At 33.5% G+C, this 25,000-nt stretch overlaps 1 protein-coding gene across 1 annotated transcript in view; it reads right to left on the bottom strand.

The window, feature by feature from the left end:
• Positions 1-25,000, bottom strand: part of Kul (Kuzbanian-like) — a 212,685-nt gene that overhangs the window by 28,083 nt on the left and 159,602 nt on the right. Inside the window, 1 exon segment of the mRNA XM_068371999.1 lies at positions 6,081-6,199. Within this exon segment, the coding sequence (XP_068228100.1) occupies positions 6,081-6,199 (119 nt within the window).

Below are 25,000 nucleotides of genomic sequence, written 5' to 3'. Positions count from 1 at the left end.
CTCTTCTTCTCTCGAGGCACTTGAAAATACGACAAAAGTTCTTATGTCAAACTATACTCGTCAGTCAGTTCTTTGTATGCAACAGTAACATCAGCCGATGGTATAAAAGCAATAGCTGTAAAGCACATTGGGTAGTATTCATAAAGAAAAGGATATGCTTATACTTGCAAAATATGAAGGAAATCCTTCTACTTGTATTCATAAACATTTCAAGCAAAAGCTTCTACTTTTTGAGCAAAAGCATATCCTTATAATCACATAAAAGTAAATGGTTATACATAAAGAAGACCCTTTGCTTCATATAAAGAGCATATGCTTCGAAAAAGCTGAGTCTGGTCAGTAGCAGACTGCAGTTCGAAGAGAAAGGTTGTTCTGTCCGATTCTCAGCACGAGGGCAGATTTTGTGGACGTGAGACACGTTAAACAATACATGCCCCATTTACCCACACTTGATCGTAATTTCAAGATGTTATTCCGTTTTGAAGAACAAAATGTACAGTGACTTGCGGACAGATATCTTGTCCACACCTGGAATCTCGATGAAATATCAAGGTTAAGCCATAACTTGGTGATATGCATTTTACATTTGCTTTTGCATGTATAAACAGTTGGGAGAATACGAAGGCTGCTGTAATTAGGGATGTATGTATGTACAAACAGTATGTATGTATGTATGTATGTATGTATGTATGTATGTATGTATATATATATATATATATATATATATATATATATATATATATATATATATATATATGTGTGTGTGTATGAGTGTGTGTGAGTACAGTACATGCAAATATACTGTATTCATATAATATATATATAGTTTATATATATATATATATATATATATATATATATATATATATATATATGTATATGTATGTATATATCATATATATGTATATGTATGTATATATCATATATATGTATATGTATGTATATATATGTCTGTGTATATATATGTATATATACATCGTATAAATATACATATATACACAGAATATTCATATACTGCAAAAGCTTATATACATGCATGTATATACACATATATAAACTATATATATATATATATATATATATATATATATATATATGTCTATATATATATATATATATATATATATATATATATATATATATATATATATATATATATATATCGATTCGTAACAGAAATAAATTGTTCTAAATCCCAAACCTGAAATAATCTAGCTGAAATCAACTATTTCAATTCGATTGCTTTAAACCTCAATTACCCCTCGCCCTTCGTCTGGGTATCTTAAAGTTTCCTTCAAACTGCAAATTTGAGCGTTTAGCGTCTTCAAAACTTTTCAACTCAAGTCCATAAATCAAATCACGTAGTTTATTATTATCATTATTATTATTATTATAATTATTATTATTACTATTATTATTATTATTATTATCATCATTTCATTATCATTATTATTGTTGTTGTTGTTGTTGTTATAAAACAAGAATGGAATTTTTCGCGAGTCCTAAAAGAATTCGGAAGAAAATCTTCTCGGATTTCCAAATGGCTTCAGAAAAAATAGCCATAGACTTAGCATGGAATTCTGAATGCCTCCAGAACGGAATCTCAGAACGGTATCGGAAGAAACCTTTCCCGGATTTCCAAATGGCTTCAGAAAAAATAGCCATAGACTTAACATGGAATTCTGAATGCCTCCAGAACGGAATCTCAGAACGGTTTCTGAAGAAAACTTTCCCGAATTTCCAAAAGTCTTCAAAGGACTGAAATTTCCTGAACAACTCCTCCCCGAGCTTCAAATGACTTCTGAAGACCTGATCTTCATTTTTTAAAACGTAGCCTGCAACAGCTCACATGATCTGTATGTAGCTGGCGAAATCTAACCAAGGAATTGCGCGTCAATAGGAGTAAGAGGAAATGAGTTGATGACTGGGAGAAGGAGTTCACTTAACTCACAGAGATCGCGTTCTGGCGGAATAGGAAACTGCCGGTAAGAATTATGTGTTACGTCTTCGGAACACCATCAACTACAGATGGTTTTGGTTGCTGCCGAAGTTGCCGATCGTTCGTTTTATATCGCCCAACCTATAGAAAGACACGGGATCTTCCGTTGGCAGCTGAGCTTTGAAGATCATAATGTATGCGCCTTGAAGGATCCTTTGTTTGGGCTTTTGCGACGATGTCTTATTGAAGGAGACTCATGGAAAAAGTACGGCTTTGTATCGGTGCAAAAACGGATTGCGGGGAATGAGGATGGAGGCATAATGGTTCAACTGAACGGTGAGTGACGTGTAGTTCTTCAACAGGATTGTCCCAAAATTCGCCACTGAATTAAGGACATATCCAGACGACATTGGTAAATATATCATGTTGCTCGTCATTTATTTGGCATGATAGTGTATGCGGAAAAATCGATAGTATTCATCTCTACTCATTGCCAAGATAGGTAAAGAATAAATGCCTTCGATTTCCCTGAGGAATCTGACGAAGTAAAGACTCGCGGCACTGAAATCTCTTTTGAAATCTAGAAGGACATTGACGAACTAAGCAAAAGAGACAATGAAATCTCGAAAGAAACAGATAATCTAATGAAAGAAGATCTTGAAAACTAGAAGACAGGAGAGAACAGCGAAGAGGAGCCTCTAATGCCAAAGGTAAGACACCTAAAATAGAGAGCCTCTAATGCTAGAAGTAAGGCACCTCAAAATATAGATCGAGGACCCTCTAATGCTAAAAGTATGGAACCTAGAAATATATGTCAAAGAACTTCTAAAGCTAGAAGTGTGGGAGCTAAAGAGAGAGGTCAAAGGACTTCTAATGTTAGAGGCGTGGGAGCTATAAAGAGAGGTCAAAGAACTTCTAATGCTTGAGGTAAGGGAGCTGAAAAGAGGTCAAAGAACTTCTAATGCTAGAGGTGTGGGAGCTAAAAAGAAGTCGAAGAACTTCTAATGCTAGAGGTGTGGGAGCTAAAAAGAGGTCAAAGAACTCCTAATGCTAGAGGTGTGGGAGCTAAAAAGAGGTCAAAGAACTTCTAATGCTAGAGGTGTGGGAGCTAAAAAGAGGTCAAAAAAATTCTAATGCTAGAGGTGTGGGAGCTAAAAAGAGGTCAAAGAACTTCTAATGCTAGAGGTGTGGGAGCTAAAAAGAGGTCAAAGAACTTCTAATGATAGAGGTGTGGGAGCTAAAAAGAGGTCAAAGAACTTCTAATGCTAGAGGTATGGGAGCTAAAAAGAGGCCAAAGAACCTCTAATGCTAGAGGTGTGAGAGCTAAAAAGAGGTCAAAGAACTTCTAATGCAAGGGGTGTGGGAGCTAAAAAGAGGTCAAAGATCTTCTAATGCAAGGGGTGTGGGAGCTAAAAAGAGGTCAAAGAACTTCTAATGCAAGGGGTGTGGGAGCTAAAAAGAGGTCAAAGAACTTCTAATGCAAGGGGTGTGGGAGCTAAAAAGAGGTCAAAGAACTTCTAATGCAAGGGGTAAGGGAGCTAAAAAGAGGTCAAAGAACTTCTAATGCAAGGGGTGTGGGAGCTAAAAAGAGGTCAAAGAACTTCTAATGCAAGGGGTGTGGGAGCTAAAAAGATGTCAAAGAACTTCTAATGCAAGAGGTGTGGGAGCTAAAAAGAGGTCAAAGAACTTCTAATGCAAGGGCTGTGGGAGCTAAAAAGAGGTCAAAGAACTTCTAATGCAAGGGGTGGGGGAGCTAAAAAGAGGTCAAAGAACTTCTAATGCAAGGGGTGGGGGAGCTAAAAAGAGGTCAAAGAACTTCTAATGCAAGGGGTGTGGGAGCTAAAAAGAGGTCAAAGAACTTCTAATGCAAGGGGTGGGGGAGCTAAAAAAAAAAAAGGTCAAAGAACTTCTAATGCAAGGGGTGGGGGAGCTAAAAAAAGGTCAAAGAACTTCTAATGCTAGAGGTGTGGGAGCTAAAAAGAGGTCAAAGAACTTCTAATGCAAGGGGTGGGGAGCTAAAAAGAGGTCAAAGAACTTCTAATGCAAGGGGCGTGGGAGCTAAAAAGAGGTCAAAGAACTTCTAATGCAAGGGGTGTGGGAGCTAAAAAGAGGTCAAAGAACTTCTAATGCAAGGGGTGTGGGAGCTAAAAGGAGGTCAAAGAACTTCTAATGCAAGGGGTGGGGGAGCTAAAAAGAGGTCAAAGAACTTCTAATGCAAGGGGTGTGGGAGCTAAAAAAGAGGCCAAAGAACTTCTAATGCAAGGGGTGTGGGAGCTAAAAAGAGGTCAAAGAACTTCTAATGCAAGGGGTGGGGGAGCTAAAAAAAAAAGGTCAAAGAACTTCTAATGCAAGGGGTGGGGGAGCTAAAAAAAAAGGTCAAAGAACTTCTAATGCTAGAGGCGTGGGAGCTAAAAAGAGGTCAAAGAACTTCTAATGCAAGGGGTGGGGGAGCTACAAAGAGGTCAAAGAACTTCTAATGCAAGGGGTGTGGAAGCTAAAAAGAGGTCAAAGAACTTCTAATGCAAGGGGTGTGGGAGCTAAAAAGAGGTCAAAGAACTTCTAATGCAAGGGGTGTGGGAGCTAAAAGGAGGTCAAAGAAAAGAACTTCTAATGCAAGGGGTGTGGGAGCTAAAAAGAGGTCAAAGAACTTCTAATGCAAGGGGTGTGGGAGCTAAAAAAGAGGTCAAAGAACTTCTAATGCAAGGGGTGTGGGAGCTAAAAAGAGGTCAAAGAACTTCTAATGCAATGGGTGGGGAAGCTAAAAAGAGGTAAAAGAACTTCTAATGCAAGGGGTGTGGGAGATAATAAGAGGTCAAAGAACTTCTAATGCAAGGGGTGTGGGAGCTAAAAAGAGGTTAAAGAACTTCTAATGCAAGGGATGGAGGAGCTAAAAGGACGTCAAAGAACTTCTAATACAAGGGGTGGGAGATAGATGTCGCCAGCGAGGCTTTGGGGAAGGCGCGGCGGAGTCTGTGTTCTTTCTGATGCGTAAACTTAATTTAATACAAGTAAAAACAGGGCATTAAATACGTATTATAAATACTAAACTCTTTCTTATCTTGACAGCACAAATGAAATCTTACAAGTTCCAACATGTAACTAAGCGCTCCCGAAACACGAGTCAACCTTTTACTTCTGCTTGGAGGATATCCTCGCAAGTAAAAGGTAATCATTATGAATATGGAAAGAAAGATTGGCTAATACTTCTACCCTTTGCTTCAGAGAATTACCTTGTACTTCTACTTTATGCTTACAAGGATATCCTTCATTTTTATGAATACCTCCCATTATCTTCAGACGAAATGCTTTATCTGTATTTCATTTGACTTTATGGCCTAACTCGAGAAGTTTCCAGTGGAGGGTTTGAGAAAAATTAAATACACAACCAACCTCTTTGCCAAGAAATATTGAAATAAGAATATTCATGGGACCTTTTTCAAAGTACATTATTTATATTTTAGGCCAAATTTCTGGGTGAAGAGTAGATATCTGAGAAAACAACCGATCACAAAAATTAAATTAAATTTCGGTGAAAATCTATGACAACCGTTTGCCGAACAGCAACTATCATGATCTATGAAATTTAAAGGATGCTAGTCAACAGCGAAAACCTTAAACACTCCCAGTTATACCTAGAAACTAAAACCTTGCCTGGGTTAATTAATCAATAAATATTCTTAAAGTTTAAGCGAGTTATTTCTTTCAAGTGAAAATATCTATACCTGTTATGAGTTGTCCTAAGTATCAACTGCCCAAATATGAGTTTTCCTTTAAGAGTTTTCCCGGAATGACTTCCCCTGGTATCAATTGCCCTAGAACCTTGTGTATGAAAGCGCACGCGCACACAAACACACACACACACACGTGAGTGAGGGCGCTTGTCTAATGTTTTTTTTTATGTATAAGTACTTACCCAAAGCGAAACACCCTTATATACACCGGTGAAAGAGTCCATAATGAAAATTTCCATGCTCTAATTTCACAATGACTTAAATCCTTACAATAAATCTTCGCATACAATAAACAACCCACAACACACGAACAAGATACAATGACAGTGGAGGTCCTGTAAAGAGTAGGGTTCCCTTCCTGGAAAAGGACCGGAAAAAAAACAACCATCAAACTAAAGTAAGGGACTGACCTTCGAGAGTGCCCGAGTACACCTTGTCGAGATCGAAGTCGATGGGGCCGTCAGTAGATTCGAAGGTGACATCGTCAGCGAAGATGGAGGTATCTCGGCGGAGGCGTAACTTGAACAATCTGGAAGACAGGGAAGAATAATGTTTAGTTATTAATAAGTGCTTAGCTGACAGTGTGTAGCTTTTTTTTTAAGTTTTAGACGACTATATGATTTTTATTCTCTTTCAATTACTGTATCTTTTATGATTATTTTTTAACAAAACGAGAATGACAAGTAAAGGACACAACAATAATCTTAATCCTGAATAATGATTTGTTGCAAGTGAAGTTTTTTTTATTTCACTTGTCTTTACAAATATTTCCAATAGTGTTACATGAAAGAAAAGGAAATGGACTGAGCTCTGCCATTGTGGACACAGACAAATATTAAACCAAGAAGGATGACAGTATATTATCTTTTTATATCATATCCATTCAACTTTAAAGATGTTTTATAAACTTTTGTTGTGAATAAGATAATTTCGTCTATCAAACGACATTTTTTCGCAAGTAAGCATGCTTGCTTATAAAAGAAATATGGAAACAACTAGACGTTCCATTTGATACTTTGAAGTGGTATAAAGAGATGTGCAGTAAAGAAGCCCATTGCATCGCCAAACGATAAACTCTGTTTTTATTTGATTCAGCACCCTCCTGTCAACGGCCTGTAATGGCGTTGCCAAGGGATTTTGTCTGGACGACAAACTATAATCCTAATGGAAACATCGGCGACTCGCATTCCTTGGGCCCCGAGTTCGTACCGCACTCTCGACATCATAATTTTAATTAGTGTTAACAACCTCATCGCCCTTGTAAGTCAGGATTCGAGGTTTGAGGTGGGGTGGGAGCTGCATCAGCTGATCCTCCCTGGTCCTCTCTATGGTGAGAGAGAGAGAGAGAGAGAGAGAGAGAGAGAGAGAGAGAGAGAGAGAGAGAGAGAGAGAGAGAGAGAGAGAGAGAGAGAGAGAGAGGGTATCGTATAATAAAATAATCTGTCCCTTGTCTTTGACATTCATGCGCGACCTTTCAAAGCTTTAACTGCTATAAAGAGCAATAAATTTCATACTGATAATGCATTTGTAGAATGTGATTTTCGTATAGTTACATTAACTACGATTAATGAAGAAATTATTTTGTTTCCCTGGTGAATTTAAGTTTTTCAGTTGTTTCCTGAAAAGGAGGGAAGAACTCTCTTAGACTTGACGTTTTTGGTTATAAGGGAAAAAATATGAGGAAGCTCTCTAAAACTTTTTTTTTTTTTAAATAGCCTACTCAGATGGATTCGTGATTGTGCAAATATTAGTGACATGTTGACCAATCTTTCGTTGAGTTTTGTGTTCAAGATTAATTTATCCACTTACTAGTCGTTACCATACTCTGAAACCACAGGGACCCACTGATAGTGTAGACCGGCCTTAACATCATCATTCCTAATTAAGTGTTACATTTCGTTTTTTGGTTACCTATCAGTAATATGACCAGATAGTACTACATTGGATCCTTCTCTCTGACAACGACTAATTTTTTTTTCTTTGCCTACTCATACACCGAGTAGTCTGGTCCATTCTTTCCACATTCTCCTCTGTCCTCATACACCTGGCAACACTGAGATTATAAAACAATTTTTCTTCGCTCAAGGGGTTAACCACTGCCCTGTAGTTGTCCAGTGGCTACAGTCCTCTTGTTAAGAGTACAAGAGACTTTATCTATGGCCAGTAACTCTTCTAAGAGGAGGACACTCCAAAATTAAACCATTGTTATTGGGTAGTGCTATAGCCTCTTTACCATGGTCTTCCACTGTTTCGGAATAGAGTTCTCTTGCTTGAGGGTACACTAAGGCACACTATTATCTCTTCGTTGTTTAAATGTGACAGATATATTTTAACGTTATTACTGATCTTACGATATTTCCTACTGTTATTCGTTACTTCTTATAGCCTAAATAGTTTATTTCCTTATTTCCTTTCCTCACTGGGTTATTTTCCCTGTTAGAGCCCTCAGGCTTACAGCATCCTGCTTTTCCAACTAGGGTTGTAGCTTAGCAAAGTAATGATAATAATAATAATAATAATAATAATAATAATAATAATAATATATAAATGTTTTTGTATTAAGTGTTTAGTTATGAATAAAATTTTATTTTTGTATCCCTATATGAACTTTGTCGATATTTTACTAAGCAAAATCTACTAACTAAGCTTTCATGAATTTGTCTCAATTTTAGAAGCATTCATTAAGAAATAATGGAAATTAAGATTAGAGGTAAGGATTATGTTTATATATTTCTTTATACATCGAAAATTATTAATATTTATTTCTAGATGAAATTCATTTATTTTTCTAAATCATCTTACATTTAAAACTTTATTAACTAATAAATGAATATTTTGAAAACGTAAAATTAACTTCAAAATAATTCTTTATTAATTATTTTTACTTTAATTTTTACATTTATAACATGTAAGATAGTTTTTTCTAACATCATTATGTAACAGGGACGAATCTGTTCAGCCGTGAATACCTCCCAACGTTATATGTAATAAGACATTTAAATGTTATGAATACCAACAACAACCAATGGTAATCTTTCTATCTCTTTGAATGAACCCAATTTGGACTTGGAACATCTGCACATGATTAAGTAAAAAAAAAAGAATAAAAAATATCCCTAGATAGATTTAATAAGGAGGAAATTTGAAAAAGATTAGAAAAAAGCCTAGACGTCTTTACAGAAAAGACCAAATTAATTCTTCATAAAAAGGACAGCCATCCTCTTATCTTCACTACCATGCCTGTCAAGAGAGCCTCAGGCATCTCTCTCTCTCTCTCTCTCTCTCTCTCTCTCTCTCTCTCTCTCTCTCTCTCTCTCTCTAATAAGCCAAGAAGAACATGGAAGTCATTACAACACAGCATAATTCTATCTTCCGGGAAGAAAAGTAAAATATACTTGTCAAAAACAACCAAAACAACAACAACAACAATAATAATAATAATAATAATAATAATAATAATAATAATAATAATAATAATAATAATAATAATAATAATTGCGTTTGTCCATCATCAGCGTTCATTATTTCAATTCAGGGAGTTCAATGCTATTCGGGGAACTAGTTCAAACTTGAGCTACTGATCGATACCAAAACAATAGAGTTATTTATGAAAATAACAAAAACTATTGATTGCTTAAATTGACGTTATGTTTTCCGAAAATTCCATTATAAAAAAGCAAAACAAATTAACTCAACGAAGCATAGAGCAATAAAGCCTCGCAGGCTTAAATTCTTATCTGCCTGACACACTTATTTCCATTTAAATCATTTGTGACCGTAGATTCACCTAATTACTACGTATATCCTTACAGAATTTGAACAATTCATCTATACATTCTTGAAAAACATGAATAATGTATATGAAAAATTACTTATATATTTACAAGATTCTGATATTTAGGGGAAAACACAGCAAGACAACGACAATTTTCATTAGAGGCCTTCAAATTCATAGTGATGGTTCATGTAATGAGAGCGATTAGGAATGATGTACATTAGAAACGCAAACGTGTACATTCATATGAACATACATACAGTATATACTAATATATATTATATATATATATATATATATATATATATATATATATATATATATAAATATATATACATATATATACATACACACATACATATATACATACATACACATATACATATGTATATACATACATACATACATACATATATATATATATATATATATATATATATATATATACATTATATATATAATCACTTAAGCTCTGTTGCATACAGTACATCAGACTCTTACTTCTTGGATCCAAGTTCAAACCTTCCTCAAGTTTCTGGAATCCTCTGAAACCTAACCCTGCCACCCCCCTGAGCACGCTCTGATTAAGAATTTCCAGGACCACGCTCCAACCTGGACTATAGTTCGCAAATCCATTCAGCTGTAAAGGAACACCAAAATCTTCAGGGAAAGGACGTGGGCCAAGCAACATCACCTCTAAGGACTTGCTAATAATACCAGATTGTTGAACTCGTTCGGGTGCCAGCCTCTTCAAGGGGAACTCTTTATAAAGAGCATTCTAAATAAATCATAAGAGTCTCATAAATATAAAATCATTGAAAAACGTGGCAGTGCTAAAATAATAGTTAAGAGTATATTTAAAGAATGGTAAGTGTGGAAAGCTTAATCCAAACCGGCCAGGCCTAGGATTAGGAGGATAAACATTAGGGGTAACCGTGTATGGTCCAGGCATACAGATAAACAGTAGAGATAGATTACATAAAAAAGTCTCTGTGACTACTTAGGATGATGTCATGATGGTATTCGTGTGTGTGTGTGTGTGTGAGAGAGAGAGAGAGAGAGAGAGAGAGAGAGAGAGAGAGTGAGAGAGAGAGAAGAGAGAGCTTTCTATTTGATAACTGCATGTAAACCTTAAAACTACAACAAAACAAAGAATGGATGAAAAATATTGTGAAAACAATTCCAATTTCTATTACCAGTATACCAAAATATTTCCCAAAGAATAAGCAGCGAGTCTCATTGCATTGTCTTTTTCAAAGGTCTCGAGTCACTTGGTAACAAATATTTCCAGGGAGCATCTCAACGGAAGGAAATTTACAAATACTAAATTCCTGCAACCTAACGGATTCGAAATTGTGCCGACGGTGTAGAACGAATTCTCAGGTACCAATATCTCATGGTGGCTCCTAATTACATTATGGTCTTGGATGCAAATATTAGACAGCAAACGCAAGCACAAATTCAGACACAAACAAACACAGTGATAAGATACTTTCTGGCAATATTTTCTCTTTAATAAAATCACCTAAAGATATAAAGCAGACCTTCATCGACTAAGTCTTTTTTTTTTTTTTTTACAGAAGGACAGGGTATACTATATTGACTATCACACAATAAAACTTGTAAAATTTCAATAACAATGATAGATAGAGATCAGAAACCAATAACACCGCTCAAACCCATTACTTCATCAACACAATCAACAACAATTCTTGGAAGTCACTAGGAGCTTGGCTAAGCCCGTTTCACTTCGTATAAGACAAAGGAACGTTGTTGACATCGCATGCCTCCTCGATAATAAAGATACGAGAGATTAAGCGACGATCGGTATTTATTCTGTTATCTTTCTTGTCTGGAGAAGAGAGATGTAAAAGCATCCTTACAATGGTACCCCCCCCCTCGTTCCATTGTCTCCCTCTTCTCTGGGGGAACGAAGAGATACAATAGCAGCTTCTTTACATCAAAACGGAAGACAGAACGATTAAATATAGCAGGTGGCTAAACATCTGGTGAGGGAAGATGTGATATTAATAATTTACGGGGCATATGACCGAAGCCTAATGAGAGAGAGAGAGAGAGAGAGAGAGAGAGAGAGAGAGAGAGAGAGAGAGAGAGAGAGAGAGCATATTGAACAATTAACTAAGAATAACCTAGAATAAAAACATAAATGACAAAATAGAAAGAACAAAAATAACGGTGATGACCGAAGGAAATAAACGAGAAATCGATAGTCAATGATGCACTAGTGCTGGTGCTTCAGTCTCGGTCATCTGTTGCGAACCCTTGAAACTGGAGGCATGTTATAAAGAAATCAATCTCCTTCACAGGGGGACTGCAACTGTTACCACAGAAACACGATTACCCAACACCTAAGGCACGTGCAGCCTTCGTCGACCGGAGTCAAAGAGAAAGAAATAATTCAGTGGAACGAAGTTTGACACTATTGGAGAGACAGAGAACGAGAAGAATGTTCTCTATGAATTTATTGTTAGGGTTTGAAAAACAATAACACCAGAGAGAGAGAGAGAGAGAGAGAGAGAGAGAGAGAGAGAGAGAGAGAGAGAGAGAGAGAGTTTTTGTTGAGTATTAAAGGTTTAGATTACGTTTTGATATTTTTTCTAACTTAATATATGTACAAAACCTACTGTTAGGGAAAGGTGCTCTGATATATATATATATATATATATATATATAATATAGAGAGAGGAGAGAGAGAGAGAGAGAGAGAGAGAGAGAGAGAGAGAGAGAGAGAGAGATCAAAACTGAATTGGCACAATGAATGATATAAAAAAAAATTTTAAAGCACTAACAGAATACTACTAAGAAAGGTGTAAAATTACGCCTGAAATCTAAATCTTTTATTGCATACCATCCATGCAATGGCATAAGAACTTTTTGAATTTCCAATCTAGAAGTTTCCCAGTTGGAAAAAAATCGAGTGTCCTCGATATTTCCACACTTTTTCCCAAAAGCTCTCCTCAAACTTTTAGCCTTCGGTGGACGGGAGTCCGGAAAGCGGCCAGAAAGGAGAGTCTTCTCCCATTTCTAAAAGCTTCGTAAACTTAAAGAGAATACAACGTATCCTATCTAAGGATAATTTTCATCTCTCTCTCTCTCTCTCTCTCTCTCTCTCTCTCTCTCTCTCTCTCTCTCTCTCTCCTTTGTTGTTACTTTGAATGTCAGTGGAATAATTAAATATTCGTCTTGAAAAATGTAATGTTCCTTATTGAATAACAAGAGATCTGACTCATTAGTCTTGTCTGGTTAAGACGTCATGGAGAAAATTAAATTGCAGAATGTTAATAAACATACGCAATATAGAGCATACACATGATACCCAGTATGTATATCACCTCTATGTTAGTTTACATATGCAGACACACGTACATATAATCAGAATGGCAGGTAATAGTTGGACATTAAGAATAACTGAATGGGTCCTGAGAGATTGTATATAAAACAGGGTTAGGGAGAGAAGACGATGGATTGACGAAATAAGAAAATTTAGATGTTGTCTGCGTATGCAACACAACATGGAGGTGATATACATACTTGCTTTTATAATTATTCTCGTCATGCGTATGTTTACTAACATTCTGCAGTTCTGGTTTTCTCTTTGACGGCCAACTAGAAAAGACTAATAAGTTATATATCCTATTCATAAGCTATCACAATGTCCGTGGTTAAAAAAAAAAAAAAAAAAAAAAGACCCCTTCTTAATACAACTTGAATTTGGCATATCTTAAAATGTAGAAATAGCAAATCTTAGTTAATAAATAACGATTAAATTTGTTAAGAGTCAATACGTTTTCCCTGATATTCTGCCTGCATATATGCTTGGCAAATCAAGGCCCAATTCGCAATACCGAACTCAATTCTCTGACCTAAGGGATGGAAAGAGGCTATTTTCTTCAGATCTCTTCCATGTTAGAGATTTATGTCGTAAATCAAAAATAAATATATTCTAACCTAGCTCTACTTTATTGTTCTTTTATAGAAAAGAAGGGGTTAAGCACTTTCTCCTCCTTAATCTTAATTCTCATATTTTTCGGCTACATAACGTAAGGAAAACTTCCGCATCCATTTTCGATGTAAGAGCACTGCCCATTCCTTAAAAAAATCTTGTCACTTATGTAACCCTACAATATTTAGTTTAAAAAATAGAAGTATCGCATGCACATGTACACACACCACACTTTATATATATATATATATATATATATATATATATATATATGTATGTATGTATATATTTTAAATGTATATATGTATATATATATGGCATATATATATATATTATATATATGAATCTATCTATCTATCTATCTATCTATATATATTATATATATGTATATATCTATCTTTCTATCTATCTATATATATGTATATATTATATATATATATATATATATATATATATATATATATATATAAACACTTCTATTAACCGTACGGAAGATGGCTCTAAAAACCGTCAGATTTTCGGCCCTCAACATATACGGGATAACATTGCTAGCCTCGCTTGTGTGTATGTGTGAGAGAGAGAGAGAGAGAGAGAGAGAGAGAGAGAGATTCAGCTTGCTCAATTTTTGTATATCTGTCAGCATCATTCAGCTTCCTAGCAACAGAAGTACACAAAAGAAAGAAAGAATAAAAAAAAAAGAGCCACGTGCTCACAGATACTGAATATAAAAGAGGAAGTGAAGAGAAAGGTCCAATTAGAGCCGTCAGAGAAAATCTCGTCGAAGAATTGTGAAAGGAAATTTCTAAAGAGTGATCGGGCATTTGTCTGTAAAGGATGACAATGAATTCAAAGGTTGTATATGAGAGACTACTCTAGGAGTATTCATCTTATTCAACCTTTATGATTGACATTTCAGCCTTTGGAGCATACAAAAATAAACAGGGCTTTCTATGGATTTACACTATATCTTATATATGCGCACATATATAAACTGTATAAATGCATATATACACATACATACATATGATCATGTATATATAAATATATATATATATATATATATATATATATACATATATATATATATATATATATATATATATATATATATATGACACACAAAAGCTCATAATATCCTAATATCACATGTACACTATATGCATATGTGTAAATATATAAATACCCATCGATACAAAATAAAAAAAGGACCGGTTCAACAACAAAGAAAGAACTAACCGAGCTTTTAAAAAGAATAGATGTAAGTAAGGAGAGAATTCCAAAGATGAAAGTAAAGGGAAAGAATTGACCACCAAAATCCACAATAACAACAACAACAACAACACCAAGAGATATAATAAATACGTTGCCCATCCTTCTCTTCTATCGTCCCACATCTCGGCGACGATATCCGGCCTTTAAAATCCTATCCGGCAACTCCAAACTTTCCTTGTTTAACTTATTTGAAAAAATTTCTATTTTTTTTTTTTACTTCTCATCTTCGTTAGGCGTAAACTGGAGTTTCATATATCTGTTTTAGTAAATCAAGAGAAATTGAGTTCATTCTTTCTGTTGATTTTCGTTTGATGTTACTGGAGCTGATGATGATAAAGGGGATGGTGAAACGAAAAGTTTATTTGATCGACATGCGAGTTTTAAGGAGAAATAATTCTCATATGTGGAAGAAAACTTACTGAATAATAAAACTATATAAGAAAAAATTACATAAATCTATTTACAAAAATAAAATATTGTAGGCTCCTACGGGTGTTATAATAACGCAAAAAAAAAAAAAAAAAAAAAAAAAAAAAAAAAAAAAAAAGACCCACTAATCTACAACGTCCAGAGACTATGAAAAAGCCCAAGGATTAAGAACAATGGTTATAAAGATTGCAATCAGTATTAAGACAATTCAACTTAGCAACTGAGATGATCCAAGAGAAACGTGATGCAAACTCCCCGGAAAGAGGAATTGAAATAACTTTGAAATAATGAAAAATAATAACACGAATAATATTGTCAAGAAAATATATGATTTGCAGAGTATTAGGAATACAAATACATGAGCACGAGAGTGCGAACACTCGTATAAGTACAAGAGTTCTCTGGGTGAAAATATAATCCAGAGTCTGATATAACCCATTTATTCCAAGCTTAACTTGAATGCAAAGCACGATCCAGGCTCACCACGCGTTGTGCGTACGGTCAGTGTGCAATTGCCATTGAGAAAACTGGGACGAGGAAATGCTCACTAGGTCTAAAATTTTGGGAGCATTGAGGGTCAGCCAAAATCGCATAGTTTACCTTGCTATAGGAAGGAGAATCTCCAGTAGCTTACAGACAAATTACTTGAGCTACGCAATTATCATACGACTAAATTTAAAAAAGCAATAAGGTTTACAAAATAAGATTTAACAAAAATTTAAATGATATAAGGATAATAAAAACGTTATCAAAACACACAGTAAAACGGACGAAAATCAGTGAATGAATTATTAGCTTATTGCGTTGACTGCAGTACCAAACGGAATATCTTACAACACTGACTACTCGTAAGAATTTTAAGCCTAATCTCATGGCTACCTTTCACGATCTCATACCAGAGGCCCATTAAATACACGCAACATACGTAATTTGGATCTTTTTTTACTTACAAACCCCATGCAACAGTTTTCCACGGAACAGTACCAGCTCTTAAATTAGTATATTATGTTTCCTTTAAAAGGACTGGAGGTTTAAAGCTCTTGAAGAACAGCAGTATTATCTTAAAATCATTCGAATTTGTTTTCAGAATAGGTATATAGCCAATGCAATAAAGCAGCCGTATTACAATTTTAGCACTTTCTCTTTTGTTTTGAAAGGGTAGATCTAATAGCCCTAGAACTTCAGCTTCCTTAATATAAAATAAAAAGTTTCTTTTTATCTCAATATACCAATATGTTAAAAAACTGTGGCTGACTCTATAACAAAAGTTCTCTTTAATGAGTAACAGCTCATTAACACTGATGTAGCGATATGTTGTACTGAACTGTGTATATAATAAAGGAAAACATCAACATAGATATACTAGTAATAATAATTTTAATTTTTAGCACTTTTACATTGGCACCGTTACACATGCCTTTCATTAATCGTATTTAGATATGGAAAATGTATTAAAAAAGAATTTCTATAATAATGCAATATTTAAAATTCAGCTATAGAGCAAAATTTGAACTGGTATCTAAGATGTTACGAGTTGCAAGTATACAACGTTACCAACAGAGTTACAGGAAAATAAGTCGCCTGGAATACAGTGCTATTTTCCTCATGTATACTTCGTAGAAAGTTTTCTTACACGCAGTACAGGATAAAATTACATCTTTTTAGAGATATATGTATAGGAATGGTAATGCCATGCAATGTGTGTGTCAAACAACTTGGGCAAAACTTGCCAGAATTTTAAGTCGGAGGTGAAAAGGTTTCCTGTTGTGACTTAATTACTGGCAATTAAAAAAAATCTCAGATACAAGATCGAATCCTCCTAAAGATGGAATTTTGTTTTCTCATTTAATTATCGGTAAGATTAAAATCCATATATTCATTTTGAAGTAACAATGTCCTATACACACACACACACACACACACACATATACACACACACACACACACACACACACATATATATATATATATAATATATATATATATATATATATATATATATATATATATAAATTTATATATAAGTAATATGGTTGGTATAGAAATGTGAACACAATAGTACATGTAATCAAACCATAGTCATTTCTAGTAAGACGAGCTTTCTACTCATACACACAGGCGAATTATATATATCCACGCACACATTCATATATATGTACTGTATATATATATATATATATATATATATATATATATATATATATATATATATATATATACACACACACACAGGGTATAATTCCATAGTACAGCACTTGCTCTCGTTCACAAGGTTTGCATTTTGATATCGACCTGACGCTGAAAAGTCGATACAACAAAGGTCAAGAAAGAATAATTACCAGGGTATGGCTCTGCTTTTCTTAAGGGGGAAAATCGTGAAATTATATATATATATATATATATATATATATATATATATATATATATATATATATATATATATATATATATGTATAAGTATATATATATATATATAAATTCATGAAAAAGATTTTAAATGCCATGATTAAAGCTATATAAATCACTTAATAAAACCTGAGAGTCTCTTCACTTGAATTACAATGATATAGGAATTAGGTAAAATACTTCAAATGGAAACTAAAAGTAGCAGTCCCCTTGGTAATAAAATAGAGACATGAACAAGAACAAACACACTAGATTAAAGATAATAAGAAATAAAAATGATTAATGACTAATTCAGGGAACGAAAGGGAAAATGTAATAGGGTTTATACTTTCAGATAACGTAATAAAACTGATTTGGAGGAAGGTGGAAAAGCAATGGCAGAAACAAGACAAAGGTTTGCGAATGAACATTTATTCTAATATAACAAACAAACTAAAAGACAACAAAGAAATATGGCAACGGGAGGGGGATGGGAAGGGGGGGGGGAGAAGGGGCTAAGGGAGAACTTTTGATGTTCTCTGTATGACATAAAAATCTCAAAGGAAAGAAAGGAAAGAAAATAAGAGTTGAGGGAAGGATACAAAAATCCACCCCGCCTCGGGCCACCATTGGCCCTTCTCAGAGGGAAAGGGGGGGGGGGGGGGGGTATAAAAACATGAAAGCTAGTGAATCCAGAACCTGTAAGCTTTGATAAAACACTTGTGATAGACACAAGGCTATTTCAAGGCCTTTCAAGAATAACTATCAAAGCAGCAAAATTCTTTTATGATTAAAGAGCCTAAAAGCGTTCAATATTTCGTATTTATAAACAAATTCGCTCCCTCATTAACAAAATGAAGCAGAAAAAGATTCAGGAGGTGTATTTTTAGGGATGTATTTTTAACAGTTCAATGAGACGCAGATCAAAGCGTCCGATCATCGTTATTGTGATAATTGAGAATAAAAAAGACATGTCCTAGAAAAAGATTGGGGAATTTGATTGGGGGGTAAATATTAACAAAACCATTTTGAATTATTTGCATAAAACCACAGCTTTTATCATTCGGTGAGATTATTCATAAATAAAAACAAACGTCATAGACCAAATAACAGAAAATAGCTGATAAGAAAAACATCGCAATAAAACCTGATAAAACATTTAAATGCATTCACGATATATTTTCCACCCATGATAAACATTGTTTGGAAATAGATAAGATTCAGGCTAAACGAAAATATAAACTAGATAAGAATATATTTATATTTTTAACCGTATCAACACAAATATAATGTTTTGTTATCACAAACTGTCTCTCTAAAGCTTTCTTCGAAAACCTAACATCAATTTAGCTGGAAATAGAGTGAGGTAAATGTTTTGGTCGACCCCATAATAAGTTTTGTTGCATTTCATGTTCTTTAATTTTCTCTCGCTAACAAAAATAGTTTTGTACCCTAATGTACCCCTGTATTGAATCCCACTTCTTGTTTCCGCGCGTATACTCCTTTCAAACGAACTTAACTTACATTATGTGCATTTAAGAAAAAAGAATTGCCATATTTCATGGGAAACGCCAATAACTGCTGCGAAGGAAATAGAATTTCATTAAAATATTAAACTGAAATTATTCGAATTTGAATATACATAGTTTGTTGGGTAGGGGAATTGCTCATGAACATTAGGGTGAGGGAGTCGATTATTATTAGTGTTTATAGTTTTTTTTTATTAGTTGGATATTTTTTCAGTGACCTGAAAGGCTCCCTTTCTGTAGAAGGCTTTCTGGGTAAAACAGAAAAGTATTGATCTACTTCAAAAACAAGCACTGACTTCTCCCACCTACGACATAAAAGTGACTGCATGGTCCAGGAGCAATATGATATTCATTCATACTAGCAATGCAAAAGTAATATCTCCCTATACAATGACAATATATCAATGATACCTAACCATCTAAAGCTAGTCACTAACATAACTACAGCTGAGTGATTTGCAAGACATGCAGAATTTTCGTTTTGAATTTAAAAAATTAATCCTATTCATAATATGGGTTTCATATCGAAATTGATGGAACAAAAGTAAATGAATCTGCATTGCACACTACCGCTAGCATTTTAATATATAGAGTATCTGAAGATATATATATATATATATATATATATATATATATATATATATATATATATATATAGATAGATATATATATGTGTGTGTGTATATACATATATATAAATATATATACATTCACATATTAGTGTATACAACCCGTCAAAAATGACGGCTAAATTTCTAGATGGATATGAACACAAAAATATTCAACCCTTCCCACTCCTCTCCCCCATACAGGAGGGATGGCGAGAACTGAAAAGTCATAAGTTTGGCAATCTGACTCAGCGTGGCAGGAAATACATTATATATATATATATATATATATATATATATATATATATATATATATATATATATATATATATATATATATATATATATATATATATATATACACACACATATATATATACATATATATATTGAGAGAGAGAGAGAGAGAGAGAGAGAGAGAGAGAGAGAGAGAGAGAGAGAGAGTCTCACAAATGTACGTTGGCCTATTAACAGTACGAGTGTGAATCTGACCAAGAAAGGCTAATTTTCCCCATTTCTTTCCTTCCAGACTTCAAAGCTTTCCATTTCGAGATCGTATGAGCTCTGTAAACCAGTATATATATTTTTTTCGAAATATCTAATCGCTATTATCGGGACTTTATTTTTCTTAACTGTATGGCATTATAATTCAATATTAACGATAATTTTCTTACGAATCACTAATGAAATTGAGTTCTTATATAGTTGTATATTTTGATATCTTCTTTGTAATTTCAAATGATGTACTAATTTTGAAAATAAAGCAGAGTTATTTTTGGATTTGTGAGCTTCAGTGCAATTGATTATTTCTATCAAATAACCTAAATATATAAAATTCCTTTGAATCATGTACTAGTAGAAATATTAAGTTTTATTTGGGATAACCATTCAATGTTTTGATTTGTTACAATTTAAGAATAGGGTGTTGACTTAATATAAAAGAGCCGACTAAAATCATATTATTTGGTACTATTCCTCAGCGAAAATATGGGTATAAAGCATAAATTTTGATTAGCCGTTAACGATTTTTGAAACCCATAGTTTAGTTATGAAAATGTTTCATTATACAGTAAGAATCAACAACTTTTGAAAGACTAACAATCATCATTATGCGCGAGTGCCGTCAGTAAAAAATAATTGGACATAAAAATGTTTTTAATATGAATTAAAAATAATGAATGGCTGTTTGATTGCAACTAAGATACTAAGGCAGCTGTAATCAATTAAAATATGTCCCATTACGAATTCATTATAATATAGTTCATTGTATAATAAAGAACCTTCCATATAATTCTCATGTATGTTAAACTATTTAAATAAAACCCGTATCTTTTTTATTAAAATTAGTAACATCCCAATATTCATGATGCTTTATAAGGTCGGCACTAAAAAATATCATATTCGTTGGAAAAGTAAATGAAATGCGATGGACGGGGACCGTAGAGTATTATAGTTATCTAATTTCCTTATATTGTATTTGCTAGACAATTTTACAGAGGCTCACTTACACAAATCAATGATGCAATAAAAATACATCTTATAATTAACCGGATGATCAAAATATTTAATAGCCAATATCAATAATTATTCGTAGTATGGATATTGGCCTTTAGTCATCAGATGTGAAAAATCTAATTGATTGATTTAAAGTTTTCGGGCATCCTGACATCTAAAGTCATTGACGCGAATGAAAAATCTAAAGATGGATTTTTCCTTATGATCGAAAAAACACTATTTTCTCTGTTAATAAAATAGCATATCAAGTAAAAACTTCTCAAATTTAATGAAAATTTCGTACAAAGCATAAAATGAAGATTTATAACACATCAGAATGAAGCACTAACGGAAAGCAAGCTATGAATAACGCAACTCCTTCGCTTAAAATGAGAAGGTTGAACAGACGTAGGAACAAAAATACTTACAAACTAAGTTTTCAATATTCTATGAAATTAAAGTATTTATTCATACATGAAAGAATCTTAAAAAGCTTTACTGTGAGCCAGAAGGGAAAATAGCATGACAAGGCATCTAATATAAATTTTCCCGTAACGTTTATAATTGTGGAATGTTTACAAATGACTGTAATTCAACTTGCGCTTTTAGTCTAATATCAGAGTCCTCTAAAAACCACAAAATTGTAATTATAACTAATAGTCAATATACAAGGGTGTGTGTATATATATATATATATATATATATATATATATATATATATATATATATATATATATATGTATTATATATATATATATATATATATATATATATGTGTGTGTGTGTGTGTGTGTGTGTGTGTGTGTGTGTGTACATAATTATACATATATTTTATATATAATATAAAAAATAAACATGTATAAGAAAAAACTCTCAAGGGGACCAAGCGTTGAAAGCAAATGCATATACCTTTAAATGTAACAATAATAGTAAAATCGACCTTTATGGCACTAAAACCCAAAGGGTCGTAGCATAAAAATAAATGAAAGTGTTATCAAAAATAAAATTTTCTGTAAAAAGAGATACCACCGTATTTGTCATTATCATACCCTTCAATAAAGGAAATTCTGAAAAAAAAAAAAAAAAAAAAAAACAATTTCCTTTATTCATTGTCTGTCGCGGTCATGAATTTCAAACAAATTCTCCCGAGAGTGTAAATACATTAAGTTCCTTTCATCCCTCTGATTCTAAAATGAGAGGTAATTCAATTGATGTTCTTGAATAGGAGAAAGAGGGGAATTCGAGCTTATTCCAATTTAATTGCCAATCTGACACAGCTCTTTACCATTGAAAAAAAAAATCAACAAGCACATGTATGGTTTACGATGGTCAATAATATTGGTTTGTTTGTTAATTAATCAAGAAATAGTCAATGCAGCCTTTATTTTGCTTACATGTTATTTTTTTTGTTTTGTTATTTCTGCTGTTTTGCGAGTTATTATTTTTCCTTTACCAGTGACTAAATCATGCTTAAAAGTTCCACTTCAGTGTTTTAAGTCATAAACCCCGAACTAAGTAGAAAATGACGTGTTGGAGTAATGTTCGTAATTTAATATTCAAGTAAATTGTGAAATCTTAGAACATTAACGTATTATTATAAATCAAGTAAACCGTTAATAATGCGACAAAAATATTGTGAAATCTTACGTAAACAGGTAATAAAGCGATAAAAAAATAACAACAAACAGTGCTAACACTCCTATAATTAATAGATTTCTTTAATGATTTGGCCTGCTGACAGTGAACGGACAACATTAAATAGTATTTGTAACTCGCACTCAATTGAAAAAAAAAATCATTCATTCCTTTGTATCAGTAATTCTTTCCAATAAAAAAAAGTCCGAAGTTATGACCTACACAGGGATGCACCGTGTAGAAAGGCCTTTTATAATTCCCCTTATTCATCTAATTCCTCAATCTCGCTCTTTCTCTCTCAATCTTTCGATTGCTAGATTCTTTTCAAGCGGTTTTCAATTGGAATTTTCAAAGAGGAATCAGTCAGTCCCCCGAGAGACAAAAATGCGCGTGCGTATTCGTAAACAAACCGTGATTACCCACGGAACAAAGTAAAAAAAACTGAAACGAGAATTTTCTCTTCAATTATAGCTACTCACGGAACCGGCTTACGAGCGCTCGGTGAATTCTTCTATCTCCATTCAATACAGAAGATGGAAATTGATACACAAGAGGATTCTTGTGGTGTAGCTATTCAGGTTAAATGAAATGCATTCGATGATTTTATCTTTATCATTTTACAACGGAAGTTTTACATTGATTTTACATACCTGAGTTCTTTTTTTAATAGCAGATCTATTCATTCACCCAAGATGAGTCAAGATTGTCAATCTCTGGTTTCTTGGGTTTCTGTCATTTTACCCAAATATCTTGCCAATTTAAAAAGGTATAAAAATAAGAACCTGTCTAATAATGAATATCGAAACAATTACCATACACGTAGTAACCATTTAGTAATATACAATTTCCAACATTAAATCGATTAATAGCACGTCAAGTTAATTACACGCAAAGGCCTTATCAAGAATTGGATATTTTATCAACTACTTGACAATCTATAAGAATGCTAATACGAATCGAAAAATTTCTCTTCGTTTTCTTCTAATGGGACGATTAAAAAAAAAGAATTTAATCATTTATTCGAATTTCAGCGTCTCTAGACTTTTGAAATGAGTGTTAATGAAAAAGTTGTTAAATCAATACAAATTCTCTCTCTCTCTCTCTCTCTCTCTCTCTCTCTCTCTCTCTCTCTCTCTCTCTCTCTCTCTCTCTCTCTCTCTCTCTCTCTCTGTTTGCAACGAAAGGACGATAGAAAATGTCCCAACAACGAGCAACGTCAAATTTGACAGTGAAGATTATGAAAGCTAAAACGATACTTAATAATGTTAATAATAGTCTCTTGAGCTCTGATACAACATCATTAAGAGACTCAATTTGAACGGTTGTGAGGTTTTTTTTTTTTTTCATGCGCAAAATATATATTCTAACATTCTATCTTCTTTTATTCAGGGTTACTGTAGACAATAGTCTAATACCTCTGGCCACAATTCCTGGTTATTGCTACACTATTTCATATTTCAGTTATTAATTTAAGGCTTTCAAATATAGGCTCTTTACGTCTCTCATTACCAAATTTACTCCTTCCGTCATGTAGTTTAACTCTTCCCATAATGAAATTAGTCTTTTCGACTATGCAATCTACCTTTGTCCTTACGTAATATACCCTAATTATTTTACACTTCTTATTGTATTATTCATTTTTACATTTATCAGTAGCAATTTCAATATTATGTAGCATATCTTTTTATAATGCAATCTAAAAGGAAAATAAAAAACAAACCTATTCAATCAAGCAATTAAAATTGAAGCATTAAATTATAACAAATCGACACAGCTTCACACAGGCGAAAGGAAGATATAAAAAGTTATCATATCGAGTAAGCTTTACTATTAAACTAACTTATGGCCACGCCAAAACTGAAACCGAAAATATTTACACCTAAAACTTATTGCTTTCCTTAGACGCCAGAATCATAAAGAATTCCAACAAAGACTCCCGTAAACTGTAAACAAGGAAAGTTACCCCGGAGGCAATGCATACTGACCCGCACCGCCTCGTCAATACACAGCGGCGGAGGAGTCTTTGAGAATACGAGATTACTCGAGGAAAAAAAAAAAAAAAAAAAAAAAAAAAAAAAAAGGAATCGTTCAAATCGAGGCTGGGCATGCTGGCTCTCGTATGGAGAAAGTGTGAGATACACACAGACACAGACGAACACTCATGTATGTATGTATGTATGTATATATATTATATAAACGTTATATAATTATATATATTATATATATATATATATGAGAG

Source organism: Palaemon carinicauda, chromosome 4, assembly GCF_036898095.1.
Source record: "Palaemon carinicauda isolate YSFRI2023 chromosome 4, ASM3689809v2, whole genome shotgun sequence".
Lineage (NCBI taxonomy): Eukaryota > Metazoa > Arthropoda > Malacostraca > Decapoda > Palaemonidae > Palaemon > Palaemon carinicauda.
The sequence above is the reverse complement of the archived record's forward strand: the minus strand, read 5'-3'. Positions and strand labels throughout refer to the sequence as shown.